This window comes from Centruroides sculpturatus, unplaced genomic scaffold (assembly GCF_000671375.1).
Source record: "Centruroides sculpturatus isolate CEXI.00-Female unplaced genomic scaffold, Cexi_2.0 scaffold1590, whole genome shotgun sequence".
Classification (NCBI taxonomy): domain Eukaryota; kingdom Metazoa; phylum Arthropoda; class Arachnida; order Scorpiones; family Buthidae; genus Centruroides; species Centruroides sculpturatus.
In genome coordinates this window covers 12,974-40,681 of record NW_019385679.1, presented here as the reverse complement: position 1 = coordinate 40,681, position 27,708 = coordinate 12,974, and the positions used below count along the sequence as shown (strand labels likewise).

At 29.2% G+C, this 27,708-nt stretch overlaps 1 protein-coding gene across 1 annotated transcript; it reads left to right on the top strand.

Annotated features, from left to right (window-relative positions):
• The first annotated feature begins 4,092 nt into the window (after window positions 1–4,092).
• LOC111641135 (E3 ubiquitin-protein ligase Hakai-like) lies at window positions 4,093–27,006 on the top strand. Its single transcript, XM_023387256.1, has 7 exons — window positions 4,093–4,228; window positions 8,621–8,854; window positions 12,607–12,716; window positions 20,758–20,844; window positions 20,927–20,988; window positions 24,876–25,002; window positions 25,078–27,006. Exons 1-7 carry the CDS (start codon window positions 4,216–4,218, stop codon window positions 26,062–26,064), a joined length of 1,620 nt encoding a protein of 539 aa, XP_023243024.1. The 5' UTR covers window positions 4,093–4,215; the 3' UTR covers window positions 26,065–27,006.
• Window positions 27,007–27,708: the final 702 nt, after the last annotated feature.

Here is a 27,708-nt window from a genome sequence, read left to right as displayed (position 1 = left end):
CATCCAAGAAAGAAAAAAGTCATAGTGGCAATAGAAAACGACAACGCAATATAAACGACAATGCGCTATCGCATTTGAGAAAAATTTTGATTAAAAGAGTAAGACAATCAACTTTAGATCAATTTCTTGTTCCTTACGGAAAGAGTTTGTTTGTTTGTTAAGTTATGGCAACGCAACACTTGGGCGATCTGCCTAGGGGGAATGCCTTCTGGGAGGTGTTTTTAAGGGAAACTGGCCCCTATTTAGGCGTTACAGACGTGGAGAAATCCCGGAAAACTCCACGTGGCCAGCCCGTCTGAGCGAGGTGCGAACCCACGAACGAACTCCCCGTGTTCAAGGTACGAAGACCACTTAGCCACTGGTGGGTTTTTTTTACCGAAAGAGACTTCGACTCGAAGAATCTTCCGATGAAGTGCTACCCGTTATTTTTTTGGAGGGGATTTCCCTTCTAAGCATTAAGGTTCGTATATCTCCACTTTTCTGCCACCAACTACAACAAACGAAGGTATGTTGTAGTTTATTACAGTGCTATTTTATTAAACAAAGTTTACATGTTTGTTGCTGTAATGATAGATACTACGTTTTCCTACATTTTCATCAAAGAAAATTACTGTATATTACAAATAAAATGACAAAAATTTCGGAGACTAGAACGGATTAATTGCATTTGCATTAATTTCTATGGGAAAAATTGCTTCAGTTAACGAACAATTCAGTTAACGAACGGAGTCGTGGAACGGATTAAGTTCGTTAACCGGGGTTCCACTGTATGTATATCTCGGATAATTCGAAGTCACGATTATTTCGTCTCTTGAATTTCGAATTAACGATTTCCTCTATTTACTTTTTTCTGAAATTCTTATATTATGCCCATCAATTTTACTGTCCCTCAAAATCTGCAGCTTTAGGCCTTGTCCTATTGTGCTTTTTTAGGAATTCTGCGCTGATTAGCGCAGAGTATAAATTTTTTGTCTGTTTTTTATTACAGTTATTTATATACGAAGTTGCCTTTAACTCTGTCAAGAAACTAATGCGTTTGAGTTAGAGTTTATCTTTTAAAGAACTTCATTAGGAGTTTAAATGAAATAATCATTACATCATGAGGAAACCAATAATTATCTGATTTGTGAAATGCATGTGAAGTAGCTTACATTTTCAGTGAATGCATATTCATGGGCGTAGCCAGGAAGGGGCATGGATGGGCACGCCCCCAGTTAACCTGGTGCCCCTCCCCAGAAAATTACAACCAAAAAGTGTTGAGCCGATTTGCAAAAGGAAATAAAAAGCTGAAGATAATTTAATTGGGTGTAGTGTACCCACTGAAAGTCTAGATCAGGCATAGCCAACATACGGCCCGCTTAATGAATTTATGCGATCCGCGATTAATCTTTGAATATTGGACTTAACTTCAAATAATTGCTCGAATGGATCCGCGATAATTCCCTATATCCTCACAATGTGAAGTAATAGAAAAGTTGAGAAATTCTGACCCCTAAAAAAAAGGTCAACGGCTTTCTGTGCCCAATGTGTAAAGTGTATCTGTAATCTCTGTGTACAGTTTAGTCTCTAGGGAGTGACGCCACAATAAGATCTCGCATCACTTGAAAATCTTGCTAGGGCCGCCTTTGGTTCGGCTAGTGAAAAAAGTTTTCTTTCCAATTCGGCCCGGGGGGAAAAACTGTTGGCCACCCCTGGTCTAGATCTAGATTAATTAATAAAGACGGTAAACTATATTAAAGAATGGTAAAAAAAATAATTGATTGGTTAATTTTTGATTAAAGCATTGCTAGAGTTTGATATTAATGTTACGAGAACGTATGATTAAAGGAAGTTTCATATTATATGTGTGTTAAATTATTGTCGATTCCTATGGAATTTCATTTTAATGAACAATAATTTGAAATAATTCAATTTTGTGTCAGGCTGGTTTCTACTAGGCCTCCCATAATAAAACTCTGGCTATGCCAATGTGCATATTATACTTTAACGAAATGGTTCACATAAAGGAAACTCCGTTCCCTTTATATGCACCATCCTCCTCATGCAGGAATTACTCCAAAAGGAGAAAAAGTAGAATCCTCATGAATGAGAACATCCGTAAACATAACGTCTTGTGCACTAAGAGGATTTATTTGCATGTCTAATATGGATTCAACCAGGCCAAAAATGAGACAACCGAGTACTAGTGTTACTACCCGTCCGGTTTTCACCCGGACAGTCCGGAAATTGACTCACTGTCCGGGTGAACTATCAATTCTGTCCGAGAATTTCGTGCTCAACCTGTCGGGTTTTTTTCCTGCTTGTACGATTGGTACACGTCTCCAAACTCCAATAGAGCTAAGTCATCTGTACTTCTTTCTTAATTTAGGTTACTTACGTTACTCCTACCCAAGTTTCCCTAGTCCCTAACTGTAACTGATTTAGCACGTTATTCTACGCATTGCAAAATGACATTGCGCATGCATCAGGAACTTCTGTTCGAACAAACCTCACCTGCCGTCCGGGTCAGCGATTTTGAAAAGATGGCAACATTACCGAGTACTATAGAACAGAAGTCAATACTTCTAGATAAAATCACTTGTGCAATTTCCTGGGGAATCAACTCGGCCTGGCATGCGGATTCCAGAACACACTTATGCTTTTGTTTCAACTCTGATCGAGCCGCTCAAACGGCCGAGGTTAAGACTACTGCTCTGGGGACCTGAAAACTAATCCAGACGGGTCGAAAAACTTCAGGAATTTTTCGGGAGATGGTCTGTCCAGAATACTGTATATTGAACACCATCCATCACTCGGCTGCCCCCATTGTGAACCTAGACAGGCCCGTGATGGGCTTGTTCAAAAAGGTTTTCAGTGTCTACAGAGTAGAGTTTTAAAAAAGACCACGTCCTTCCTACGAAGAAAACTTTTAGTGCTACTGTTGTTTACACTTACATTGTGGATAATTCTATGCTTCTTTCTTTGTGGGAACACTTTGAAGTAGGCGCTTTCCTTCGTTTTTAACCAAAAAACGAGATCTTTAAAATAATGGTTTATGAGATAAATATGGAAGAACTAAGTAAATGACTTTTACAGAGTCCTGGTCTGAATCCCATTGAACATCTTTGAAATGAATTGGAACACCGTTAAGCACCAGACAATTCGCCTAACTTCACTAATATTCTCATAGAGAAATTGTAAACAATCAAGATGAAAACATGTTTTCTAAGACTAGTAAAGTCTCAGAAAAAGATGATTTGTTTACGGCAACGTAACACATCGACGATGTCTTCCGGAATGACTTTTTATGGAAAACTGACCCCTATTTAGGTATTACTAACACAAGAAACCCGAAAAACTCCAAGTGGCCAACCCGTTGACAAGGCGAACCAACTACCAGTGTTCAGTGGTTTTAATCTACTTGGCCACTGATAGGCACAGCAAAAGATTGGCGGTCCATCAGTGGCCAAGCGGTCTTCGTTCCCTAAACACTGGGAGTTCGGTAGTGAGTTCGCGCCTCGCTCGAACGGGCTGGCCACGTGGAGTTTTCCGGGTTTTCTTCACGTCTGTAACGCCTAAATAGACCTCCCGGAAGGCATCCCCCTAGACAGATCGCCCAACTGTTGCGTTACCATAACTAAACAAACAAACAAACAAAAGATTAGCACAGATTTCTACTAAGCAGTTGTCCAGAATACTTTTGATAATATAATGTATACATTTACTTATGCAGAATACAAAATTAATATATATTATATATTAATTTTCATAATTCTGATAATTGCAAGTAAGATTATTGGAAAACACATACAATAATAACACACGTAAAGGATTTTCACACTGTCGGGATTTTTCAACATCTTTAAATTATTTATTTATTTCCGTTACTCCGTTATATTTTACATAGGAAATTACTGTTTTCCCGTAGCGATTTTTTTTTAATTTACAAGAGAAGAAACACTTCCGTTTAAACCGTAAAAAAGAAAAACACACAGTTTTTAATTTAAAATACGGAATTATAAATGGCGCCTTTTAGCGCTATTTATCGCTCATCTCGATTACACATTAAACAATTTTTTTTTTTTTTACTTTATAGTTAAAATAGTTTAACGACGAATTTTAAATTCTAAATATTATACGCAGAAATTTATAAATTGAATTTATAACGGTAATTGATTTAAAATTTCTTCCAATGTGAAGAGAGATGTCACTAGAAAATATCCCGATTCGATCAAGATGGCGGATTCAGGTTAGATTTTTGTTAGAAAATTGTAGTTTTTTTCATTTCTTCCTCTCGATTTTTATCATAATTTGTTTCGCAGCTAAGCAGAAGCGTATTAAATGTTATAATACGCAGTAAATATCCATTATTACACTATAGTATCTTCCTTAATGATGATAACAATAAGCAGTTAATAGGAAAAAAAAATTAGTCTGTATGTCTGTATGTAGATTAGTCAATAGGAAAAGTGTATGTTAAATAGTTTTAATGATATTTTTTTTTAAATATTTGGAGGATTTTGTAAGTCAGTGTTTACATCAGCTTTAAAATTTAAGCTAAATTACAAACATGAAATCTGATTTATATTTTATACATATATAAGGATAATAATAATAATGTAGTAATTGTGATATTATAATTTATCAAATTAATGTGTTGTAAGTTGCCTGAATAATATATTGTAACTGTTCAATTTATTTATTATATTGTTGTAATTGTAGTTACTTAAATGTGAATATTGTAACACCATTTTCTGCTATTTTGCTGGTGAAAAGTCCGAGCAGAAGATGTAGAAGTGTTAACAATATTTGTCTGTGTTTTATTGCTATCTGCTTACTTATATATAGTTCAAGTATATTAATATATATACAATATATTATACAATAATATACAGAGTATAAAAATTTAAATATTTAATATTCTAACATTCTTTTTAATTAAAAATTTAATAATATAATAATGTCTACGTCTGTAGCTCTACGCAAACCGCAGTTTTCGGTGGAGTGCATTGTTTCTATGGAAATCGTATCAAAATTCAAAGTTTTCTTAAAACAATTCGTTAAATTCTAATAGTTAAGCAATTAACTATTAAATTTATAATAATTTTTGAAGATTCACTTTAAAGAAAATAGCTTATTTCCGATGTTATATAGCCCGACTTAAAATTGATGGATTTCGTTTATTTTTCCATCGTTTTGATAGTTTCACAGTTAATCCATTATCATGTTATTATTTATTTTGTAATTTTTTTGCTAAATTAATAAGTGCCCATAAATTTCATTTGCTTTTATGTATAATTAAAATTAGGAAATTTTATTTATTGTTTTTATATTTTACTAATCAAGATGTTTATAATTAGATTAGTTATAAGTAATTTTTACCAGTCAAATATTTTTACATTTACATACAAAATAACTAAGTGTATATTCTACTTTTGTAATAACATGTGGTATGATTGCATAGTTTATTCGATATATTCGAATTTTAAAAAAAGTTAATTGAATTGAAGATTGAAAATGTTAACAATACAAGTTATGGGTTGAAAATATTAGGAAAAACAAAAATTACCGATGTGTTTCTTTTTATACATACATACAAATTAAATAACCTATATAATAAATAAAAACTGAATTGCCAATCCAGTATTTTCTGTATGGATAATAATAAAGGCATCCCATGTAACAACAAGAGCTGTATTCCAAAATTATAGCTTTGTTCATAAAATCAAAAGCTGCAGAAATATAAATAAGTGGTTAGGGAAAGAAGGATAACCATAATATTTAAATAAATGTTGTGTAATATAAAATTAAATTTAATTAAACTTATGTAAAAAATATAACAATATAACAAATATTCTTTAAAACATCAGAAATGAAAAATTTTTCAATAATTTTACACTAGTTGAAATTCACAACTCCTCTTAAAGAGCTTAGAATCTATAAGAAAAATCACTTTTAAATTCCAGCAAAACTAATATAATTTAATTTTAATCAATTTTTTGACAAAACTTTTCAATTTAAATTATAGTTTTGCTGGAATTTGAAGATGTTTTCTCATATACTTTACCATTCCATTTGTTCATTTTACTAAGCTAGGAATCAAAGACCGAATCATTTTCAAGTTTTTTTGAATTTCTCTACACGATTTTGACAATGCTTCCAATTCTTATTTAAAGTTTACATTTTATTCACTTTTAAATCACATTTAGTTTACATTTAAAGATCAAGCTGTTTGGTGACTGGATTGATGCTACAAAAATGATAGTTGTATGCCATTGGTAATAGTGATAATTGCCGAAAATTGAATTATTATCTTTTTAATTATAATTTTCTAATTATGTAAACACAATATTAATTTCTGTTTTATTTTAAAATTCTTAAATAAATGTTTGATTATCAAAATATTAAATAATAATACAATTTTGTAAAGAACTCTTATATTCTTTCATTAAATTGTTCTTGCTAAAAATCATATTAATTCAAGACCACAGTTAACAAGGGATACCTGTAACTTGATATATATAATTTATTATTATAGAAAGTTTCACATTTAGCACTTAAACAATAGGTGTGTATAAATGTTTATCAGTAAATTATTATTTAAATTAGAAAATTTAAACAAAATTTTGGAGTCTTTATACGTGGAAGAAAATTAAATGTTTGTGCAAGCTAATTGAATAGCAATTAATTTTTATTCATTAGAAGCTAATTTTATTTTTATAAAAATAATAATATTATTTAACTAATCAGTTCTAAAAATGTAATAGATTAGGCCTTATATTTTCATTTTATGATGACATAATATTTTTGCATTTAAAAATTAATACAAAATATAAAATTAAATAATAAGATTAATCATATTTTTTATCTATTCATAAGATCAAAATTCAAACACGATTAGAAAAATTTTGTTATAAAAAATGAATACAGACTATACGTTTTGAAAAATTCATACAATTAATACATATTTTTAAATTAAATAAACAATTTATTATAATTTTTATATTTCTTATTATCAATAATAATAATAATAATAATATAATCAAAAAATTCTTACTGTCATGCAGAAAATTATCAGATATAGCTGTGAATCAAGAATTATTTGTTGTTTTTATATTGTTCTATTTAAAATTATATTAATAAATTAAGGTTTTTTAGATTTACTTTTAGAAATATAATAGTTTAGTAATAAGTTTGTGCATTTATAATTTTATGAAACAATATGAGAATTTTTATTTTATTATATTTGAAATATTATGCAACTACTAACTTTACAATGCAGAATTTACTTAATTGTTTTTTATTTCTTATAAAATAAAAAAATTAAATATGTTATCGACAACATCAGAGAGAGCAATTTTTTATAACAAAAGGCTATATGGTGTGACATATCTCCTCAAAATATAGATATATAGAATGAAAGAATAACTGAGATTTATTTCCGATGGAAAGATAGTAGAATAAGATACTACAGCAACTTTTTTTTTTCTTAAATGTATAAAACATAGGCAGTGTAGACTATCAGATTTGACTTCGGCTTTGCAGGTAAATTTTATTGTTAATTTTATTGTTTCTAAATTTATAATAGTGTATAACTTGTTATTTTTTAAGAAAATTTTAGTTAAATATTTTCTATGTAAGATTTCTTTTTTATTGAATGAATTTCTATTTTCATTTCATTATTTTCATTATTTATTTTAAATTTCTTTATTTTCATTTGAAATTTTTAAAAAACCAATAAATAAACTAAGTATATAAGTTATAGGTAAAAGATGACCAGCTAAGCAGAAAGTTGGCATTTGTACAAAAAAAGTTCTTTAAAAAATATCTGTCCTTGAAACCATGAATCAATCTATATTAAACTTTATTTGACATTTCTGATTATTTACTATACTGTATTTCTATAAAAACAAATCAATATAAGAAATATTAATTAACTAATAATTACTTACATTAAAGATGAAAATAATAAAAATTTTCTTCTCTCATCTTTTTTAATAGTTTGAAAATCACTTTTCATTACTTATTTATTTTAGATTTTTTTATAATAAATCTATCACTTCAGAATTCAAAAAATAAAAAACTCATGCATTTGTAGTTGATAAAATATATATGTAGTTTAATATATAAAGTTTTAATCACATATAATTAATATAAATCAAAACAGTAATATATTTATCACATTTTATATAATAAATAAATGAAGTACTTATTATGCTACTCTTAAGTATTGTATATTGTTAGAGGAAGGATAAAATTTTGTATTGGACTAATTTTGTAGCTTATTATTTATTAATTTTTATTAATTGATATTGAAAATTTCTTTATGATGTATTATTACAGCAGTGATTTATTAATTGAGTAGATATTTTTTTAAAATCTAATTTATATGTATGTATATTTTTCCCTTTGCAAACATTTTTTTCTTTATAAAACAGAACTGTTTTTACATGCAAACATATCTTCTACAATAGAAAATATATGAAAATTATATAAATAAGAAATTTCAATTTTTAATTTGTAAAATAGAGGATGTCAAAAATTGTTGTGTGAAAAATTATTTTTATAATTTAAATATTTTAATCATAAATAATTTTACTGTGAGAATGAAATACTTATTCAAATTTTGCTAATATTTCAGATGATTTAGAATTAGATTCAGAAAGCAACACTGGTTCGGCACAAACTCCGACTGTGCGTAAAAATATTTCCCTCAAGCTAAAAGGGAAAGCAAGAGGACGTAAAATTGGACGAAGAAGTGTGCGAGCACGAAAAACTCCTAGTAAAAAAGCTACTTCCCATTCAACGGGTAATTCTAGATTTGAAGATGATGATGGAGAAGAAGATCAAACAGAAGAATCTACAGATAAAAAGTGTAAGATGTTTTAACTAAATGTAGCATAATTTATAATAATGATATTATTTTAATATAGAAATGACTGTGTATGTGTCTGGTGTGTGTAACAGAAAGAGAAAAAATTGTCAGTCACTTTTAGAGTAATTATAAAAGAAATAAAATATATTTATTAAATTAAGACATACAGTATATATTGTAATTAATAGATAGGTTGCAGCAGACATTTTCAATGTGAACATGTGTATGTATGTTGGACATTCAGCACTGCCTTCCTGTAAGCCTAGAAGTTTGACAATGGCATTTGGAACATTGAGCATGATTCCACTGACGTTCCAAATGCCATTGTCAAACTTCTAGGCTTACAGGAAGGCAGCGCTGAATGTCCGACATACATATACGTGTTCACATTGAAAACGTCTGCTGCAATCTCACTAATTATTGTATTTTGTAATTTGTAGTTTTAATTATTGTAATGAAAGAAATGATTAATTTAAGTTAAAAAATTTATTCTAATATCTGCATTTACAAATAACTAAATTCAGATTAATGTTAAATAGCATTTTAATAAAATTAGCAAATGTAATGAACTTTATTACAATAAATATTAGTTAAGTCATAAGTAATAATTTTTTTAAATAAGTTTTAGTAGACCTTACTTACATTAAAAAAATATATTAATTTATCCAATATAAAATTCCCTTTGTTACATATATTTTTTCATCTATTTTTAAGTTGTCTGGTGCCTTTTGTATAAAAATCATCAGATTTTGATTCCCAAAACATGTTTCTATGTTCATCTGGAAAACTTCTTTTAGACTTAAAACCTTTTTCATTAAAATTGTTTTGAAGGGATCAAAAGAGATGGTATTTGTAGAAGCCAGATCAGGACTGTAAGGCAAATAAGGAAGAACTTTCCATTAAACTCTCAATTTTTTTTGGATGACTATTGCAACACAGGGTCAAGCATTATTATGTAACAAAATAATAATAATTTCTGTTTGTCAAATATGGATTTATCAATATTTCTTCGAGTTTTTCATTAAGTTGTTGAATTGAAATAGTTGCTGACAATATAAATTAGAATTTATTGTTTCATTTGGATTCAACAACTCAATTTAGTATTCCCTCATATCCCATCAGACACATAGTAAGAACTTTCGAAGATGAAAACCAAACTTTGGTTCTGGAGCTGGAGTAGCCTTTAGACTGAACCACTCTTTTACAAATGACATTAGTATATAATACCCACTTCTCATCCCTGGTTACTATTCTGTCCAGAAATGAGGTATGTTCTTGTCTATTAAGAAGTGAAACATAATCCAGATGATTTTGCTTGGTAAGATTATGTGTAAACCATGTTCCATGCTTGTTTATCTTTTTTACTTTTAACTATTTAACTACTGTTGATTGAAACACTCCCAAATTTTTCTGCAATTTCTTGTCTGGATAGATTGGGTTAGCTTCTACTACTTCATCAATTTCAGCATTTTCTAAACTAGAAGATCCAGAGCAAGTCTCATCTTTCACGACCGAAAACCTCATATTAAATTTTTTGAATTGATGCTGACATTTTAGGCTTTACTTCCATACATATGACATACATTATTTGTTGTTGTAACTGTAATGTTGTCTTTTTTAAATTCATAAAACATTACATGCCATAAAAGTTCTGAGAAGTTCATTTTGAGTGACACTAATAATTTGACTTTTTTAAAAACATTCAAAATTGTTATGCAAATCATTATTAAACTGCTAAGAAATTGAAAAATTAGCATTTGAGCTGATTGATATGTTACATTAACACAACTTATGCTATAAGCATGAAAACAATACTTAGAAAAAAACAGCATTACTTATGATTCAACCCAATAAAATATTGTAAATCATGTGTATTTATTGCACTACATGTTTTCTGTGAAGAAGGCATTTTAATATTTATATTGTTAATTATATTGTTATAATTTAAACTATTGTTTGATACTATAACATTCATTGTTTCATTGCAAAAATGTTCTGTAACTAAAGCTGGCCTAAAAAGGCCAAAAACATTTTTACATATAATAAAACTTTTGACTACCTGAAAATGCAGTCTGGATTTTTATTTTAGAATGTGGTGTGAAGAATTTTGCAATTTAAAAATATCTAAATTTTCTGATGATCAAAATTTGTAAATTTGAACACAGTATTTGAAAGTTAAAACTAATATATTCTTTCAAAGACAGGTATGATAATTTCAAATAAAACTGTTTTACATTTTCCATATTTTTATCTTATATAAATTAAATACTACAGTTTTCTTTAAATCATTTTTTAATGAAGCAGTAAATCAGTTGTAAGAATAATTAAATATACAGGGTGTTGCAAAAAACAATGTATCCTTCATGGAAATGGATGATAGAACTCATTGAGATAAGCAAAAAATGTAGAATGACATATTTGCAAATTCATGATAAAATATTCAAGTTTTAAGTTGCAAATTTGAACCCACTATTTTCAGGAATTATGCTATAGTTATTGCTATTTAAACTATCATTTTAAGGATAGCCATTTATTGAATTGAACAGCATTTTAACATGAAAAAATTGCAGTAGTATCCACTTTGTTTTGTCATTCAATAAAAAGATGTCTCCAGGTTATTTTAGTATGTGTTTCATGGAGAGAAAAAAGTAACTGCAATGATAAGCTTTTTGCGATTGCTTTTCAATTTGTCCTTCCATTTTCAGTCAGTGTGTCTGTAATGGCAGCCCATTCTAGCATTATTTGGTGAAGCTTTAACCTCAAATATTTTGGTAACTATTGTGAATTTGTTACTCTACATTTCATGCTTATCTCAATGAGTTCTATTACCCATTTCTAGGAAGAACACTTTTTTTGCAACACCCTGTATATGTACTATATATTTAAAGTTATTTTATATAAAAGCATACTTCATAAACATCATAACAATTTCTACGAGGCAAAGAAAAAATAATAATAAAGTGATAGCTTAACATTGAGATATAAAAATATCTATGAAATTTTGGCTTACGGCGATCATTTCAACTCGATAAGTGTGATTTAGATAATAAGAAATATTTATTTTTCTTAAACATACCCATTGCGGTACAGCAAATGTAACAATGAATGTAACCATAAATGTTCAGTGCTTCAAAAAATATTAGCACTTAAATGGGACTATTGGTTTTAACGAAAACAAAATGGATGAGACACTATAATATGATAAAAAAATATTTTTTTACAATTTCAAATTGTCATATGTTAAGGCTATTGTATCGAATGTTACAGTTTTTCTTTTCGTTTTATTTTTTGAGGTACTCGAATAGTGTAAACGTAACCACGGTAGATTATGTCCAATCATTAAATATTTTCATACATTTTTATAGATTCAAAGTGTCTCATACTATTTTGACTAAATTTTCAAAAGTAATATTTGATTTTACTTCTGTAGGGAATCGTCCATAAATTACGTAACTATATTTTTAATTTTTTACTATTTTACCCTTTATAACACTCCATAACGTTATCGCACATACCCACCCCAAAATTAAGTAACGCATATTCGCGATCAACCGCTTAACTTTATTAAGAAATAATATATAGCGCAAAGTATCGAAGGTTACAATACATACATAGCCTAACGTACACAGCACTGACGTAAACAGTACGATTCTCTATGCAACACTTCAGAAACAAAAATTAATCATGTTGCAGGTTGANATATAATTTATTAATCATGATTAAAATATAAAAAATAAAAAAATTTTTTATAGTTGACATTGAAGAAGATATTTCAAAATTGGAAACTCCAACATTCACAACACTGGAACGTGGTTTACCTGAACCTCTTCACAAGAACAAAAAACTCAGATGGGATCATAGAGTAAGAATTATTAAAACTTTTCCTCACAATTTTTTCAATTTTAATAATTATTCTGCTTATACTCTGATCATATTTTCACATTTCACTGCATTTAATGACGAGTTAAATTTTGAAAAAAATGTATAACAATTGAAGATTGTATTTATCTGTATAAATAATTTTCAGAGTAACCATGCAAATGCACATACCTATCAGTTTACTTTCAGAATTTAAAAATTTGTTTCTTGTTTTGAATATGCAGACAAATTTATTCAGAATTTTCTTCTCTCTTTTAATTAATTGTTATCAAAGCATAAAATTTTAATCATTATAAATCAAGTCTAGAATTTGTTGTTATAAAAAATATATGAAAGTTAAAGCTAATTCTCATCTTCAGTTTTCATATCTGATTCAAACAAAAAAATCAAATGATTATGTGAACAGAATAAAATTTTCTAAGATAAAATGTTTTAGAATTCTGGTTGGTGTATGTTAAATTTTATATAGGCCTACATGTAATTTGTTATTCAGAAAATCGTATAAATTATAGATGTCAATTCTTTAAAAATATGTGAATATTTCATTTTATCATATTCTACTCCAGGTAAAAAATGAGCACAGAATTTTAAATATTTAAAACTGAAAGTAGATAATATCAAAGTTGAATTTAGCATAAAGTTAAGCATATTTATTTCTTAACCTGATTTTTAGAATCATAAGGAGAGCAAAACTAATTTCTGGATTTGAATCATTAAAAGAAATAGAATTGCTTTCTTCATTTTTACTGAATAACTAAAAGCTCAATAGTGTATATGATTTTCTATTTATATTGTAAGAGTAAATTTTGAAAGGTACGGTATGTTACTTAGACCTTTTTGTTGACTTTTTTTGCCACACGGACATTAAGGACTTTTTTCCATACTTATCTTTGGTTCAGTCAGGCCTGTAATTGGAATATCCAGACGTAAGGGATGGGCCTGATTTATCTAGAACAGATCATCTCCAAAACATACTGGATTTGATCCCAGGTCACAGCAGGCTGACTCTATCTGCCTTGGCTGTCACACACACATATTTAAACTTTACAATCTGCAATGCTAAATGTGAAACATGAAAGTGTAGTAATGATTGTCTCAAAGAAATCTAAAAGTTGTTTTCAACTTTCTTTTATTAGAATTAGAATTATTCATTATATTCATATGGTTAGAAATATTTTGTTATATATTTTAACCATTCATTCATTCAGAAATTTTTAGTTTATTTTTATAACTTGCATAAGTATTTTTATTTCATCTTTTTATATTATTGGATATTTATTAGTTATTTGGCATGATTGTATCTTAAGTAAATTCTGTTGAAAACCTATTCTTCACTAACAATGGAATTTCTACTCTTCTCAATTCTTCAAACTGTACTTTCTCACAGAAAGTAGTCTATCATACTTGACTTGAAAATTTCTATCTATAGGATATTATCTGTGTTGATTTTGTGAAAAAAATTTTTCTTTCAAAATGAAGACATGAATTGACAATGTTACTAATTCTTTTATATTTTGTACTGGATGGAAGCATTTACAGATATTATTATCTGATGTTAAGTATAATAGTTTTCATTTTTTGAAGTAATATCTCCTGTAGGATTTGGAAAATAATAAGGCTAATTAATTATTAAAATAATTGATCAAAATGTAGATGGTTAGGTTACCATCTTGTGTTAAATTTAAGACACTGACAATTATGTTAATTAATCTATTTAAAGGAATCTAAATTTCTGATTTATTGACTGTTTAAGTTAATAAACAGAAATAAGTTTAAATTGCTTAATAACTGTTTAAGTTAGGCTGCTATTTTATGTTAATCTTTTGACCAAATTACTTTTCTTAATCATTATCTAAATACAGTGGTGCCTTGTATAACATACTTAATCCATTATTAAGTGAAAAGTTCGTTATACGAAATGCATTTTCCCATAGAAATACATGTTAAAACATATAATTAGTTTCACAGCATAAAATAACCGTACTGTACCATAAAAAAATGAAAATGGAGCAGTCACCAATTTTGCCAGGTAGTCAGATGTTGTGAGGAGGAGTTGGAGAAACATTTTCTTTACACATTCATACAGATACAGACTTTTTACACATTGCAGCAGGTTTCTTTTTATTGTTTTTTAATTGGAGTCAGATTCAGGAGAGGCTATCGGGGCTTGCAGAGTCAACTCCTCTTGTTCCATTCTTTGCTTTTTGGCAGTTGGCTTCTTGAAAAACATGTCCAAGGTGGTCTGTTTCTCTCTCTTCTTCAACACCTGTCGGAAATGATGGGCAAGGGTGTCATTGTAGAGATCATTGATCCTGTTGGGCTCAGCTCTGGATAATGAGTGTTGATAAACTCCTTAACCTCTCCCCATTTGACAAAGAAGTTTTTGTCAACTTTCACTCCTTCTGATGATGTCTTACTTTGTTTCAATTGAAATCACCTTTCTGTTTTTTTTAGAAGCCATGATTTGCACAACTTGAATAAATGTAAATACCCTGCACTGAGGTGATGTATGTAATAAACAAGGGAGCAAGCCAAATCCCAACGGGGGCTTTGTACTTCAGATGTACTAATAATATATTCTAATAATACTAATATATTATAAAAATAGCAGATTGTCATTGGCAACGGCAAAAGAGTGGAAACACCATTCGCACTTGTTCACAGAAAATCCATTGTTCATGTAACTGCCGGACGGAAAGTCTGTTGTTTGCAGCCAGTCCATTGCTCCAGTCACGTAATGGCCAAACAGAAAGTCTGTTGTTTGCAGCGTCCGTTATTCGAGATGCACGTTATACGAGGCACCACTGTATATAAAATTACTTGTCCTGACTGACTGACTGATTGATTCATCATCACCCAGAGCAAACCACTGAACCTAAAGAGGTGAAATTTGGTACACAGTATGTCATGAAAACACACAGTAAGAAGGGATTTTTGGAAATTCCCCCACAGGAGAGAAGGAGAGGATTAAGGCTTAACCTGAAGAATGACTTCTACTGTACTATTTTAGATGTGATTTTTTGTTTTCAACTACATTTAGTCTTCATTGAGTATTTAGGTGTATTAAATTGATAACATTTGATAACTGGATGGAAGCATTTATACATTGTTATAAATATTTTTATATATTTAGATTTTTTAACCAAATGTTCAAACCGTTTTAAATTCAAATTTGTTATTGCTTGTTGGTTTGATTATAGAACGATTGTAAATGTTACAGAAAATTGATCAAATTGAAAACAGTTCGTTTGATTCTCAGCAATTCTCATCATTCTCAGCAATAAGTGTTATATAACAATTACTATGGTGGTTGAAATACTGAATATAAATGGGATTTGCTTGCAAAATCTGCATGGGCAAAATCGCAGGTAACAGCTCGTTAGCTATATTTTAGCCCAAATGTAATATGGTAGTAGTTATCTGGTTTATTGAATTAATTCAGTTGTCTGAATATTATTTCAAAAATTTATACATAAATTTTTAATGACATTCACATTAAAGGTCATAATTTCAGGTTTACATATTATTGATAATGATGATGTTAAATTTACTCTAATAACAATAAAATAATGTAATTTCATTTTATAGTTATTGAGAAATATTTTTTTTTTTTTTTATTACAGAATGCAAAAATTATGTTGGATTTAAAATATAGCTTACAATACAAAATTTATTTTTTAATAGTATTCCTCTTTAAGAGGGAATACTATTAAATTGAAAATGATATTGAAGTGAAATAATTCATATAAATGTTATGAATCTATTTTCATTGCTCCAGGATTAACTTAAAATTATTATAAACAATTTTTACTTGAAGTTTGCTGATGATCAACATGATTGAAATAGTGAAACATCTAATGTATAAACAGTGTAAACCATACAGAAATCCTGCTAGTCAAATTATAAAGGAGAGTAATAAATCAAATACAGTCAAACTCTGTTATAACAAGCATTAGTGGTAATGGTTACAGCAGCATTCCTTGCTATAACCATTACTCATTATATCCATGAAGAGCAGTGACATAATTAGGGGGAGAATAGGCAGCTGTTCTGGGCACAAACATATAAGAGGCAATCATAGGATGCCTCTTACAAAATTTGTTGCCCATAAGAGGCCTCTTACATGTTTGCCTCTGAAGTGTTAGTAAACCATTAATCTTTCATCTATGTTTGCATGCTTGCACTTTCTAAATTTTTTTTGTTTTGGTTATATTATTCTCTTCACCACCAGATAATCATCTTTATTTTTCAATAATGTTGATACTGTCAAAGAAAACAAAAACTTTCTACACACTGATATTTTCAGTACCACATTCTAACTCATGAATAATTTATACATTTTCATAAACTGAGACATTTTCTTTTTTCATTTTTGAGAAATCATCATTGAGACATTTTTATTTCTAACTACAGTAATTGGTAATTTTACTATTGTGATAATTAGGTAAATTGGCAATGCAGGAAGCTAGTCAACAAACAGAGGGATGGTCTCCAAAAAGAAAGTGATTAATACATGCAGGTCATAAAACTTGAAACTGAAAGGGTTACTATCTATTCCAAGAATTCAGTACAGCATTTCTTACTACATGAACAATTAAGAATGTTTATATGTCTGCATAGCTACCAAAAATTTGCTCAATATATCTGTGAAGTACACTCATTATAACTATAACCATGAGCAAATTTATGGAAATATGTGTGAATTAAAATTATGCCATTTTGCTCATTATATCCATGTTTGTTATAATTGAGTTTTGACTGTATTAAGTTGAATCAATTTTTTATGTCTTATTGTTTTAGATCAAGAGCTTTAAGACTTGTCATATTTTTAATGTTTGTCTATTTCAGGTTGATAGTGAAAATTATATTTATTACTAGCTTACCTGTCGCGCATTGCTGCGATCTCAGAAGAAACGAAATTCAAGTTTCGTTATGATAAAATTAAATTTACATTTTATCATTTTTATTGAAACTTAGTATTATATTATTATTATTATTCATTTTAATTGGGAAAATATTTCAAAGTGTCGTTTCAATTCTATTTATTTATTGGAGTGCTTGTGGATACACGATATTTTTTGTTTTTCTGTCTGATGCGTACACGAATAAATCAGAAGTTTTTCCGACGCGTGAACAGGCCACATACAGTTGTACTGTACATGTGAGAAGCACGGATTCTTTAAATTTAGCCCACATACACACAGAGATTGTTAGAAGTGCGATATTCCTCATTTTTATATAATTTTTTTAAATCCTTTATAATTATGATTATTTAATTGCTCCTTCCTCTCTTCCTTGGCATGTTGTGGAATTTCTGATAGTTGGATAATAAACCGTTTTATTGTAATTTGTGTTTTTAAATTATTTTGAGTCGATATTAAAATTTGGGAAAGGGGGATCCTAGATCGGTAAAATAGGCGAATTTCCTCCAACGACTTCGGTTGTTGTTTGGAATACGGTTAAGGTTTTAACAAAGTTCGAGCGAATACATAATTAGCAAAAAATAGTTGAAATAAAGTGATTAAACAAAAATTATTACAAATATCGTAAATAACAGTTCACAAATGCATATATAGAGATATTTTTTGAAGGGGGAGAAATGGTCTTCACAATTTGAAATCGATCTAACACAATGCTCAAATGCTCGTGTAAACGCGCGCCATCTATCGTAGGATAAATGTACTTTGTGGGAGTGAATTAAAAAACTTTCCAAAAGTTTTATGGCAATCGTACTATGCCACAAACCTTCGCCGGAGTATATTAAACAACTTCCCAAAGTTTCACGGCAATCGGATAAACGGTGTGGTAATGCATAAAGGACAGACAGACACACACACACACACACACACACACACACACATTCATTTATATATATATAGATAACAAAATGATGAAATTGTCAAAGTAAGCAAAATTATTTTTGCTTTACTCTGTTTTAAAATGACCTAATATCCTACTTCAAGTGTATTAATGTGTATTAACATGGTTAATGCATCATACAAAAATGGCACGATAATTAATTTGTATTGATTATATTATTCAATTTAATTAATACCAAGGCTTTCAAAACTAACACATGATAACAGATAACAGAGGCTACAGTCATAATACAAGGTTGACAAATATCTGAGTAGCTTTATGGCCAATACTATTTAGTACATAAAGAATTTAGAAATTTATTATTAAATTTAGATAAACTGACATTATTTAAAATACTATCATTATATTATCAGATTACAATGAAAATCTAATCTAAAAGATGATAACTGGCTAAATTTTATCATATTTTATGAAAACTGTTTGGCAATGACAATCAATTTTTTAAAGCCACCTACTCTCCTATATGGCAAATTTAAAGAAATTTTACTCATAAACAAAGATGACAAATTTGTTAGTTATGCATGAATTGTCTTTCAAGTCATTTGCTAAAAATATGCTAGTAGCTTGTAAATATTAATGTCCTCAAAAGTAGCCACATTAATTGATATGCATTAATCAAAGAATTACTATTTATATTTTTTATCATCATATTTTTGATAGATGCAATTTATAATTTAGATTACAAAATACAGTACTGTATATAATATTAAGTAATAATTATTTGCTCACTTCATTTATAGTATTATTTGGATATTTTATTATAGAAATTTCAAGATATCACATGTGAAAAAAGAATTATAGAATATGATCTCATTAGGAAATATTTGTTTTTTGCTTGTTCTTTATTAGCTTAATCAAAGAGTTCTCATTTTATACTTTTTTCGTCAGTACATTTTAATTTCATAAAACTGCACTATGTAGACATAAAACTGTGAGAAACTGTTATGGTTATATATTATAATTTAGATTCATTAAGATTTACAATTGGCTAATTCTAAAAATTAAATATTTAATTAATTATTTTAAATAGTTTAAAAAACTTTTTTCAATTTTCCAGGAGTTTGTAATAAACAATAGATAAAAATGCAATCAATTCATTTATAAATAGTTTGAAAATAAAATTGCTACTTTTTCATTCCTACTTATTACACATTGAGGGTTTCATATTATATCTTTATTATTCATTAAAAATTACCAATACTTCTTATAAATCTAATTCTTATGCATTTATTATTTATGTGATTAATTAGCATTATTTAATAAATATATATTTTTTAACAGATCAATTTATTTTCTATTGAGAGGTCCAATATTTTAGATTTGTAATCTTTAAAGAGATAAATTACTGCAATTTAGGAAATAACAACTCCACTAATTGAAGTGTTAATAACAGGATCATTAAGAATTCATTTTTATTTATATTGTAACAAAAGCATAATTCAAGGTGATGAAGTATAAGTAAATGACCTAGCATGACATAATCAGTGAATATTTAAAAATATGCAATACGCACAATGAAATCAGAACAATCAGTAGCAAGCCATTATTATTAATATTTTCTACTTAGTATTAAAGAAAACTGATATAATTGAATATTATTTTGCCACTATTATCAGGATTTATGGACAGTGTTTATTGAAGAGAAAAATATTATTTCAAATCAGTTTTTTTGTATCTTACTACTGTATTATTTGTCATTGATTAATAAGCATATATTTTCAACAGGAAATGAATCAGCTGTATAATATTTACAGAAAACAAATATGTATGATGTTATAGTTTCTAAACTATTTCATAAAAGCAGTAATTTTAAAATATTTAGTCTAGTTTTAAAAAATAAAATGACACTTAAGAAATGTGGTTTTATGCTTACAAATTAGAAGTATTTTTTTCTTTTTGAGGAATAGAATTTAAGAAATAAAATTTAAATTTTATGATTAATTTGTAGCTCAGTTTTTATATTTTACAAAATGTCTGAATAGTTCATATATATTTTGTGATATTCAAAAATTAACTTCTTGAGTATGTTAATATTTAATTTTATTTAGTAATGTATAACAAATAAATCTACCTTTCCAATTATATTTTAAATCTAATAAAAAATTCAACACTTCAGACAAATTAGATATTATTTATTATTAAAGGTAAATTTAATTGGAGAAAAAGTGATTAATCCAATGATCCATTGCTGTGGCAACTGTTCACTTCCAATACTGATGTATGGACGAATGGTAGGTATTTTATTCTGTTTTATTTTTTCTTACACTTCCCTGTATATTTTAATATGATTTTGAAAATATTTTATTATATCAGATTCCTTGCAAGCATGTCTTCTGTTTAGATTGCACAAGAAATTCACAAGGAGTCTGTTACAGGTAAGATATTTATATATAACTTACAAGTACTAAGAGATTATTAAAATCACGTGGTAATACTTATAGCAACAAAATTGAATATTGTAGATTTTATAGTTTTAGAACATCTTGCAGAATCAACAAATTATATATATATAAAGTTCATTTGAAAATCTGTTTTGAATATTTTCTTTGCACTTCAAGGAAAAATTATAAGATGATACAAAAGTATGGATAATGTAGGTGTGTACAATTCACTTTTGATAATTGTTCTATATATCTTTTTTTTTTTTCACTAGAGTGCATGAACTAGAGTTCCCCTCGCGTAACATCGCGCCCCAGAGAAGGCAATGGGAAACCACTCTGGGTACTAATTTTCCCTAGTAACGCCTTGGCATATTTACTAACTACTTACTAATCTGCGCCGGGTGTGGCCGAGGTCGGGAAAACCTGATATGGCACTATGAGACTGAGAGTGCATGAGGATAGAAATGTCAATTCAAAATAAAAATTAATTACTGTATTCTTATATATTTGTAAAATCAAGATATATTTACATTAATTTCTTTGCAACGAGAGCTCACAAACTCAACTAATAAACTTCCCCATTGTTTTATATTAGAACCTTCTCTACATAGTTTTAAAAACAATTTTCAAACTTTTCTTCAAAGAATTTGAATTTTAAACATCTTAAAAAACTAGAAACTTAATAGTCTTTTTTTCTTTTTTTAATATATTTTCTGATATATTGATATCGAATGCACACATTTCAACCACACTTAACTTTCAACTGGACTTTGTTAAATTCCAGCAAAAGTTTGTTTTTTTTTTTTTTCTATTAAGGTGTAATATTTTTTTCACAACATAGACTAATGTCTTCAGGTCTTCACAATTCAAATTGATAAGAATCCAGTGGAATCCGCCAGGAGACCTGTAGATGACAACTGATAGGGTATTGCAAGGACATATAGAAACAATAACCAGAACTTTAATGTAGTTAAACCTTTCTTCATGCCTCTCTAACAGCCTATGTGGCTTTTGTACTTTCACTTTTGGTTCCTTAGCAGTGGGAAAGGGTGGAGGTTATATGACTTGTGCATGCTAGAAAAAACTGAAATCTATAAATCAGCTAAGAAGGTAGAAGGTATCAAGTGCAGTAGATGAGGTTGCATTATAAAATATTTTAGTATGTTCTTTGAGGGAGTAGACTGTACTACATATTTACACAAAAAGCATACATACTACAATGTGTCCAGTACTGTTGGAGATGATGGATGGGATACACTAGTTATTGAAATTCTAAAAATTAGTTATTGAAATTCTAGTTAAACTAGTTATTGAAATTCTAAAAATTCTAAATAGAATTTTTGAAAATATTGTTTAAATAATAATAATAATAATAATAATTTTTTTTTTTAAATTTGAGATCCGAAAATCAGAACTCAAATGTTGGTTACAGTTCAAATTCTAGAACTGAATATCCTAAGGACTAACATTTTTGGACATGTTGAATGTCCTTTTTCATCTCTATTGAGAATAAATTTTGCTGAACGTCATATTAATTAGAAAAGATAAATAAATGTTATTCTAGAGATAATGATACTTTGTTGAAGCATTAAAAAAAGATAAATAGATGATATAGAAAGTCAAAAGGAAAACTAAAATGCTTAACATTATTAAAATAAGTATAAATATTTTTCATTGCACATTTATTTCTAAATTTAAGAGGAAAATTAACATATTTGATATTACTTAGCAGATGAGTAACATGAGTAGTGTGGTCTAAAAACATGTATACTGTGTCAAGAGTACATAGATGCAATAATCTCAATTACAGCAAAATATCTTATACTGAATAATTTTCTACACACTGATGAATATATGATTTATAATAAATAATTGCAGTTTTAGCTCCCAATATGATGGAAATATTTATTTTCAAATATTTTTGAATAATCATGTCTTTGTACCTAACAAAAATTGCATCATTTATATGATGCAATTTTGAAATTTATTTGGATTGTTTACATATTTCATATAAGATTTGTATTAGTTGTTTACAATTTTCAAAAACTACATCGTCGATTCATGCTTGACTCCAGTAATATGATGGGATGAAAGGCTTTATCTATCATGTTAACAGTCGGATCTTACAGTTCCTTCATGCAGTATTCTTTATTCTTCCATCTCTTATCATTGCTTCCTTGACTGTTTTTTCATTCCATTTATTCCAGTATATATACAGTAGACCCCCCTATAACGCTTAGATACGTTCCACACTAACCGAAAATTACATTGTAGGAATGATTAAATACATGAGCCAATCGCAGCCCGATAGGTGGGAACTTTACGGACTAAGGCTGTTTGAAAGGTTTTCTTCTATAAAATTAACCGATTCTAGACTAATTCCACTCAACATTTCCAAAACACGTATAATTTTTTGGGAATAATCCGTATAAACTATGCTATAAACAAAAAATTATAGGATTACTTACCGAGTGTGTACCGTTCGACTACGCCCGTTGTTCAAAGCTTGTCTTCGTCGCGGAACAGCACACGAAACGGCGGCCGCGATTTCTGATAACGAATTTTTCGCAGAAAAATAACTTGACCTTTGGAGACATCATTAATATAAATAATTTTTATGGCCGTTGAATAAGAAGTGTTTCTTTCACAAGAAATGTATAAAATTAGTGCTGTATTAGACTTACGGTACCTAATTTACATACTGTACAGACGATAATAAACTCAACTTACTAGCCTAAAATCTCCGTAGCGTGTTGCCAGGCGGCAGAAAGCATATATATAATTATAATAAAGTTACAATAAATTAAGTTAATATATAATTATATGTACAGTACCTAATTTATATATAATACTAAACAGACGATAGCAAACTCAATTTAGCCACTCCGTAGCGTGGCGCAGGGTCGGAGGAAAGTAGTTCGGCTGCTCATCCACTATTGGTCCAGACTTAGACTCTATCAATCTTGTCGCGAAACGACGTTATAGGAGGTATTTTATACGAAAGTTTCTACAATTTTTTCGCTACGTTATAGGAATTGTCGTTATAGGAACGTATGTTATAGGGGGGTCGACTGTATGTTGGTTGTGGATCTAGAGACATTTCTAATGAATCTACTTTTTGCTGCCACATTTCCTCAGGATCCAAATTTCACATAGAAAAAAACCATTGCTTTCACAATCCATCTTCATAGATATTACAGGCATGGGCGTAGCGAGAGGGGGGCCTGGGTGGGCACGGCCCCTCCCAGGGAACCTGGTGCCCTCCCCAGGAAATCACAGCCGAAAAAGTGTTAAGTCGATTTGTAAAAACCTAAAGCTAAAATAAAAGTTTTAAATACTAAAAAAAGGTGAACGGCTTGCTCGGTGCCCAATAATGAACAAATAATTTGAAATAATTCAATTTTGTGTCAGGTTGGCCTCCACTAGGCCCCCCCATAACGAAACTCTGGCTACGCCCATGATTACAGGATCATGAAAGATAAAGAAACTTCAGTTTTTCCATTTCTTTCTTGTGTAAGAGTAGGCTCCATCATCTCTCTCTGACATTGAGCTCATGTCCAAGTTTTCTTGGCAAAACTACATTAGTGAGTTGACATTGTCTTTTTTGGAACACTTACTGATCTCCAAGTCTAGATTGACATTGTTCAGTAAAAATAAATATTACAACATTTCTGAAATGCTATCATGCAACGTAGCCCCAAAGATTATTCACTTTACCCTATCTCCTAATGCTATTAAGTAAAATTATTAAAATATAACTAAATAACTAATATCTAAATATATTCATTGTATTCTGACCTCTACTGTATTTTAAATAACTATGTACATATAGTTTTTGAAAGTTCTTGCAATTTAATTCTTTTATGTTTTAAATAATTTAGATGTAATGAGAGAGTTACAAGGGTAGAACAAAGCAAATTGGGTACAGTATTTTTATGCACTTTTGGTGGTACAAGACATGGCACTTCAGGTTGTGGAAGAACTTATCTAAGTCAAAGAGATCTACAGGTAAACAATAAAATAATTGTTTTAATTATATTTCTTCTAAGTAACTAAGAAAGACCTTGTAAAATTTTTTAATAGGCTCATTTTAATCATCGTCATTTAATAAAACCTAATCCGGCACCTACCGTTGAAACCAATCATGCACAATTAACTCATGCTGCACAAGCAGCAAATAGTATTCCAGCATCTCAAGTTGTTCACAAGACATCTCATTTACCTGCCGGTCGTGATCCTAGAGATCCAAGAACTCATATGGTTGTCGACAACGTTCACGGACCATCCCACACACCACCTCAAAATCCACACATGCATGCTCATCTACAGTCAGAGCATCCAGAAACATCAGACTCTTCACGTTCTGCATCAGGAAGAGGTAGCCCTGCGGCATCATCTCGTTCTTCTCACATATACTCTCATCCTACTACCACCATACATGCAGCATATCCATCTACTATTCCGGCAGTTAGCACTCGTCCAAATCTCATCACCGTGCCCATTCAAGACGACAGTACTGCTTCAAATCAGCATGGACGTCTTCAGTCACATTCAAATCAGTATCCTCCCAGTGCAGCCGGGCAGAGTCATCAAATTCCTCCAATGCAACATCCAAATCCGCCAAATCCTTATCCTCCGCCACATCATTATCAACATCCCCATCCTTCTCCTACATCATCATATTCTCCGGTACCACCAGTTACTTACGGTTCATCTATGACCAGCCAGTCTTTTAATCAACCGCCACCACCACATATTCCACCCCCTCCAATGCACAATCCCAACCAATCAATATATTCTAATCCACCACCACCAGTACATCATCCACAGCAGAGCAATTATTCTGCTCCTCCCATTGGTTCGGTGTCACACGGCATTCCACCACCACAACGATTCCCTTCCTCCTCCTCGTACGACGACAGTTCATATTCCCAACCCTGGGGTTCCGGTCCACCTCCCTCTCATAATCCGCATCAGTCGAGATCAATACCAGGACCACAAAACAGTCCAAATATGGCTCTCTTACAACACGGTCCTGGAGAAGCAAATTTTAGGCCTCCATACTATTGACCGACGAAAAAAATATTACTTCCAAGTATATCGATCATAGTAATTGTATATTGTCATTTCTGTGTAACTAAAATACAAATATGTGCGATTGTAATAAAATGAATGAGAATAATTTTTATAAGATTTATTTATCTAGTTACAGAATAAAAATACATTTTTTTTTTTGTTTTAAATATATATATATACATAATTGCATCAACATTTTCTTTGTGAAATAAAACATGGAAATGTATGTATAGTTTATCTAAGTTTTTGAGTATGTATGAACATAAATTCATTGTAAAAATGAAAAATATTTTCTAATTTTACAATTCTTAAATTGATTCATAATGTAAAATACTAACATCTTTATTCAAAAAAATAAATGATGATAAAGTATGGTTTGGTATATTGAAATAATTAACATAGACAGAACAATAACATTTCCATATTTTAAATCTTCAGTTAGTTTAACAGAAGCACCTTAAACTAATATGTACATTAAGTTTACAATTAACTATTCATACATTATCACAATAAGTTATCACTAATACATTGATAAAGTAAAATACCAATGCACTGGATTATAAATTTATGCATTTGCTACTAACCAGCAACAAAAAACTAAAATGCATATTCCTGATCATTAGATATTATGCAAATAGATTTAAAGATTGCTTTTTTTTTTTTTCCTGAAAAAATTAATTGTTGGTCCACAAATTCATGAGCGATAATCTCGATGAGCAAAATAAATAGTGTACAAGTATGTATATAATATAGTAAATGCATATGGCACATAAAATGTCAACAATATAAATTTTAGCACAATGTGAAAACTAATTTGACTCCGATTTTTTTAAAATTATAGTTAGAAATAGAGCATGCAATACGTCATACATGCATTTCTTTTTTATATATATATATATTTATATACAAGATTTGACAATGCACCAGTCCAATTAAAATATAATTCTGTTGAGTGTCTGCAATGAATTTTATCAAACTAATTTGATATTAATTAAAATTTGGCACTTTCAATAATTGCTATTTAATCAGCATTTATTACAATTTAATTTGACAGAGCCCAATTAAATATTTATTATTTGAATTTTGAAACAGATTAATCAATGTGTGCAGTTGATTATTAAAACCATTAGATATTTTTTTCTTAACACATTACATACATACTTAATCCTTTCAGTACCATTTTTATACAAAAAAAAAACTTATTAATTTACATTGCATAATTTAATAAAACTGAATTAAAATAGACTAAGAATATTTTTAAATCTTTATAAACAGTCCAAGCAAAACAATAGGATGAATATTTGAGATTAAATCTCAATCCATCACCAGAGAACAATTCTTTCTTTGCAATAATGGCTGGAATTCAATCTTAAAAATTATTCTATTAATTTGCTTGGCCCCCATTATTTTAATTTGTTTTGTCTTAAAGACTCAAAGAAAATGTCTCACTATTCTATCATATTTTCTTGAAAATCTAATTGTAAAGTCTTTCAAATTTTAAAATAATACAAAATTTATATTTCAGTTTTTTAGGAATGATTTCTTGTCAAGATCAAAGATTTGTGGTTATTAGTATATATAGTTATAGCATAAGATAAGAATCTAAATTCAATTGCATTTTTAAAACTATATGAGTTT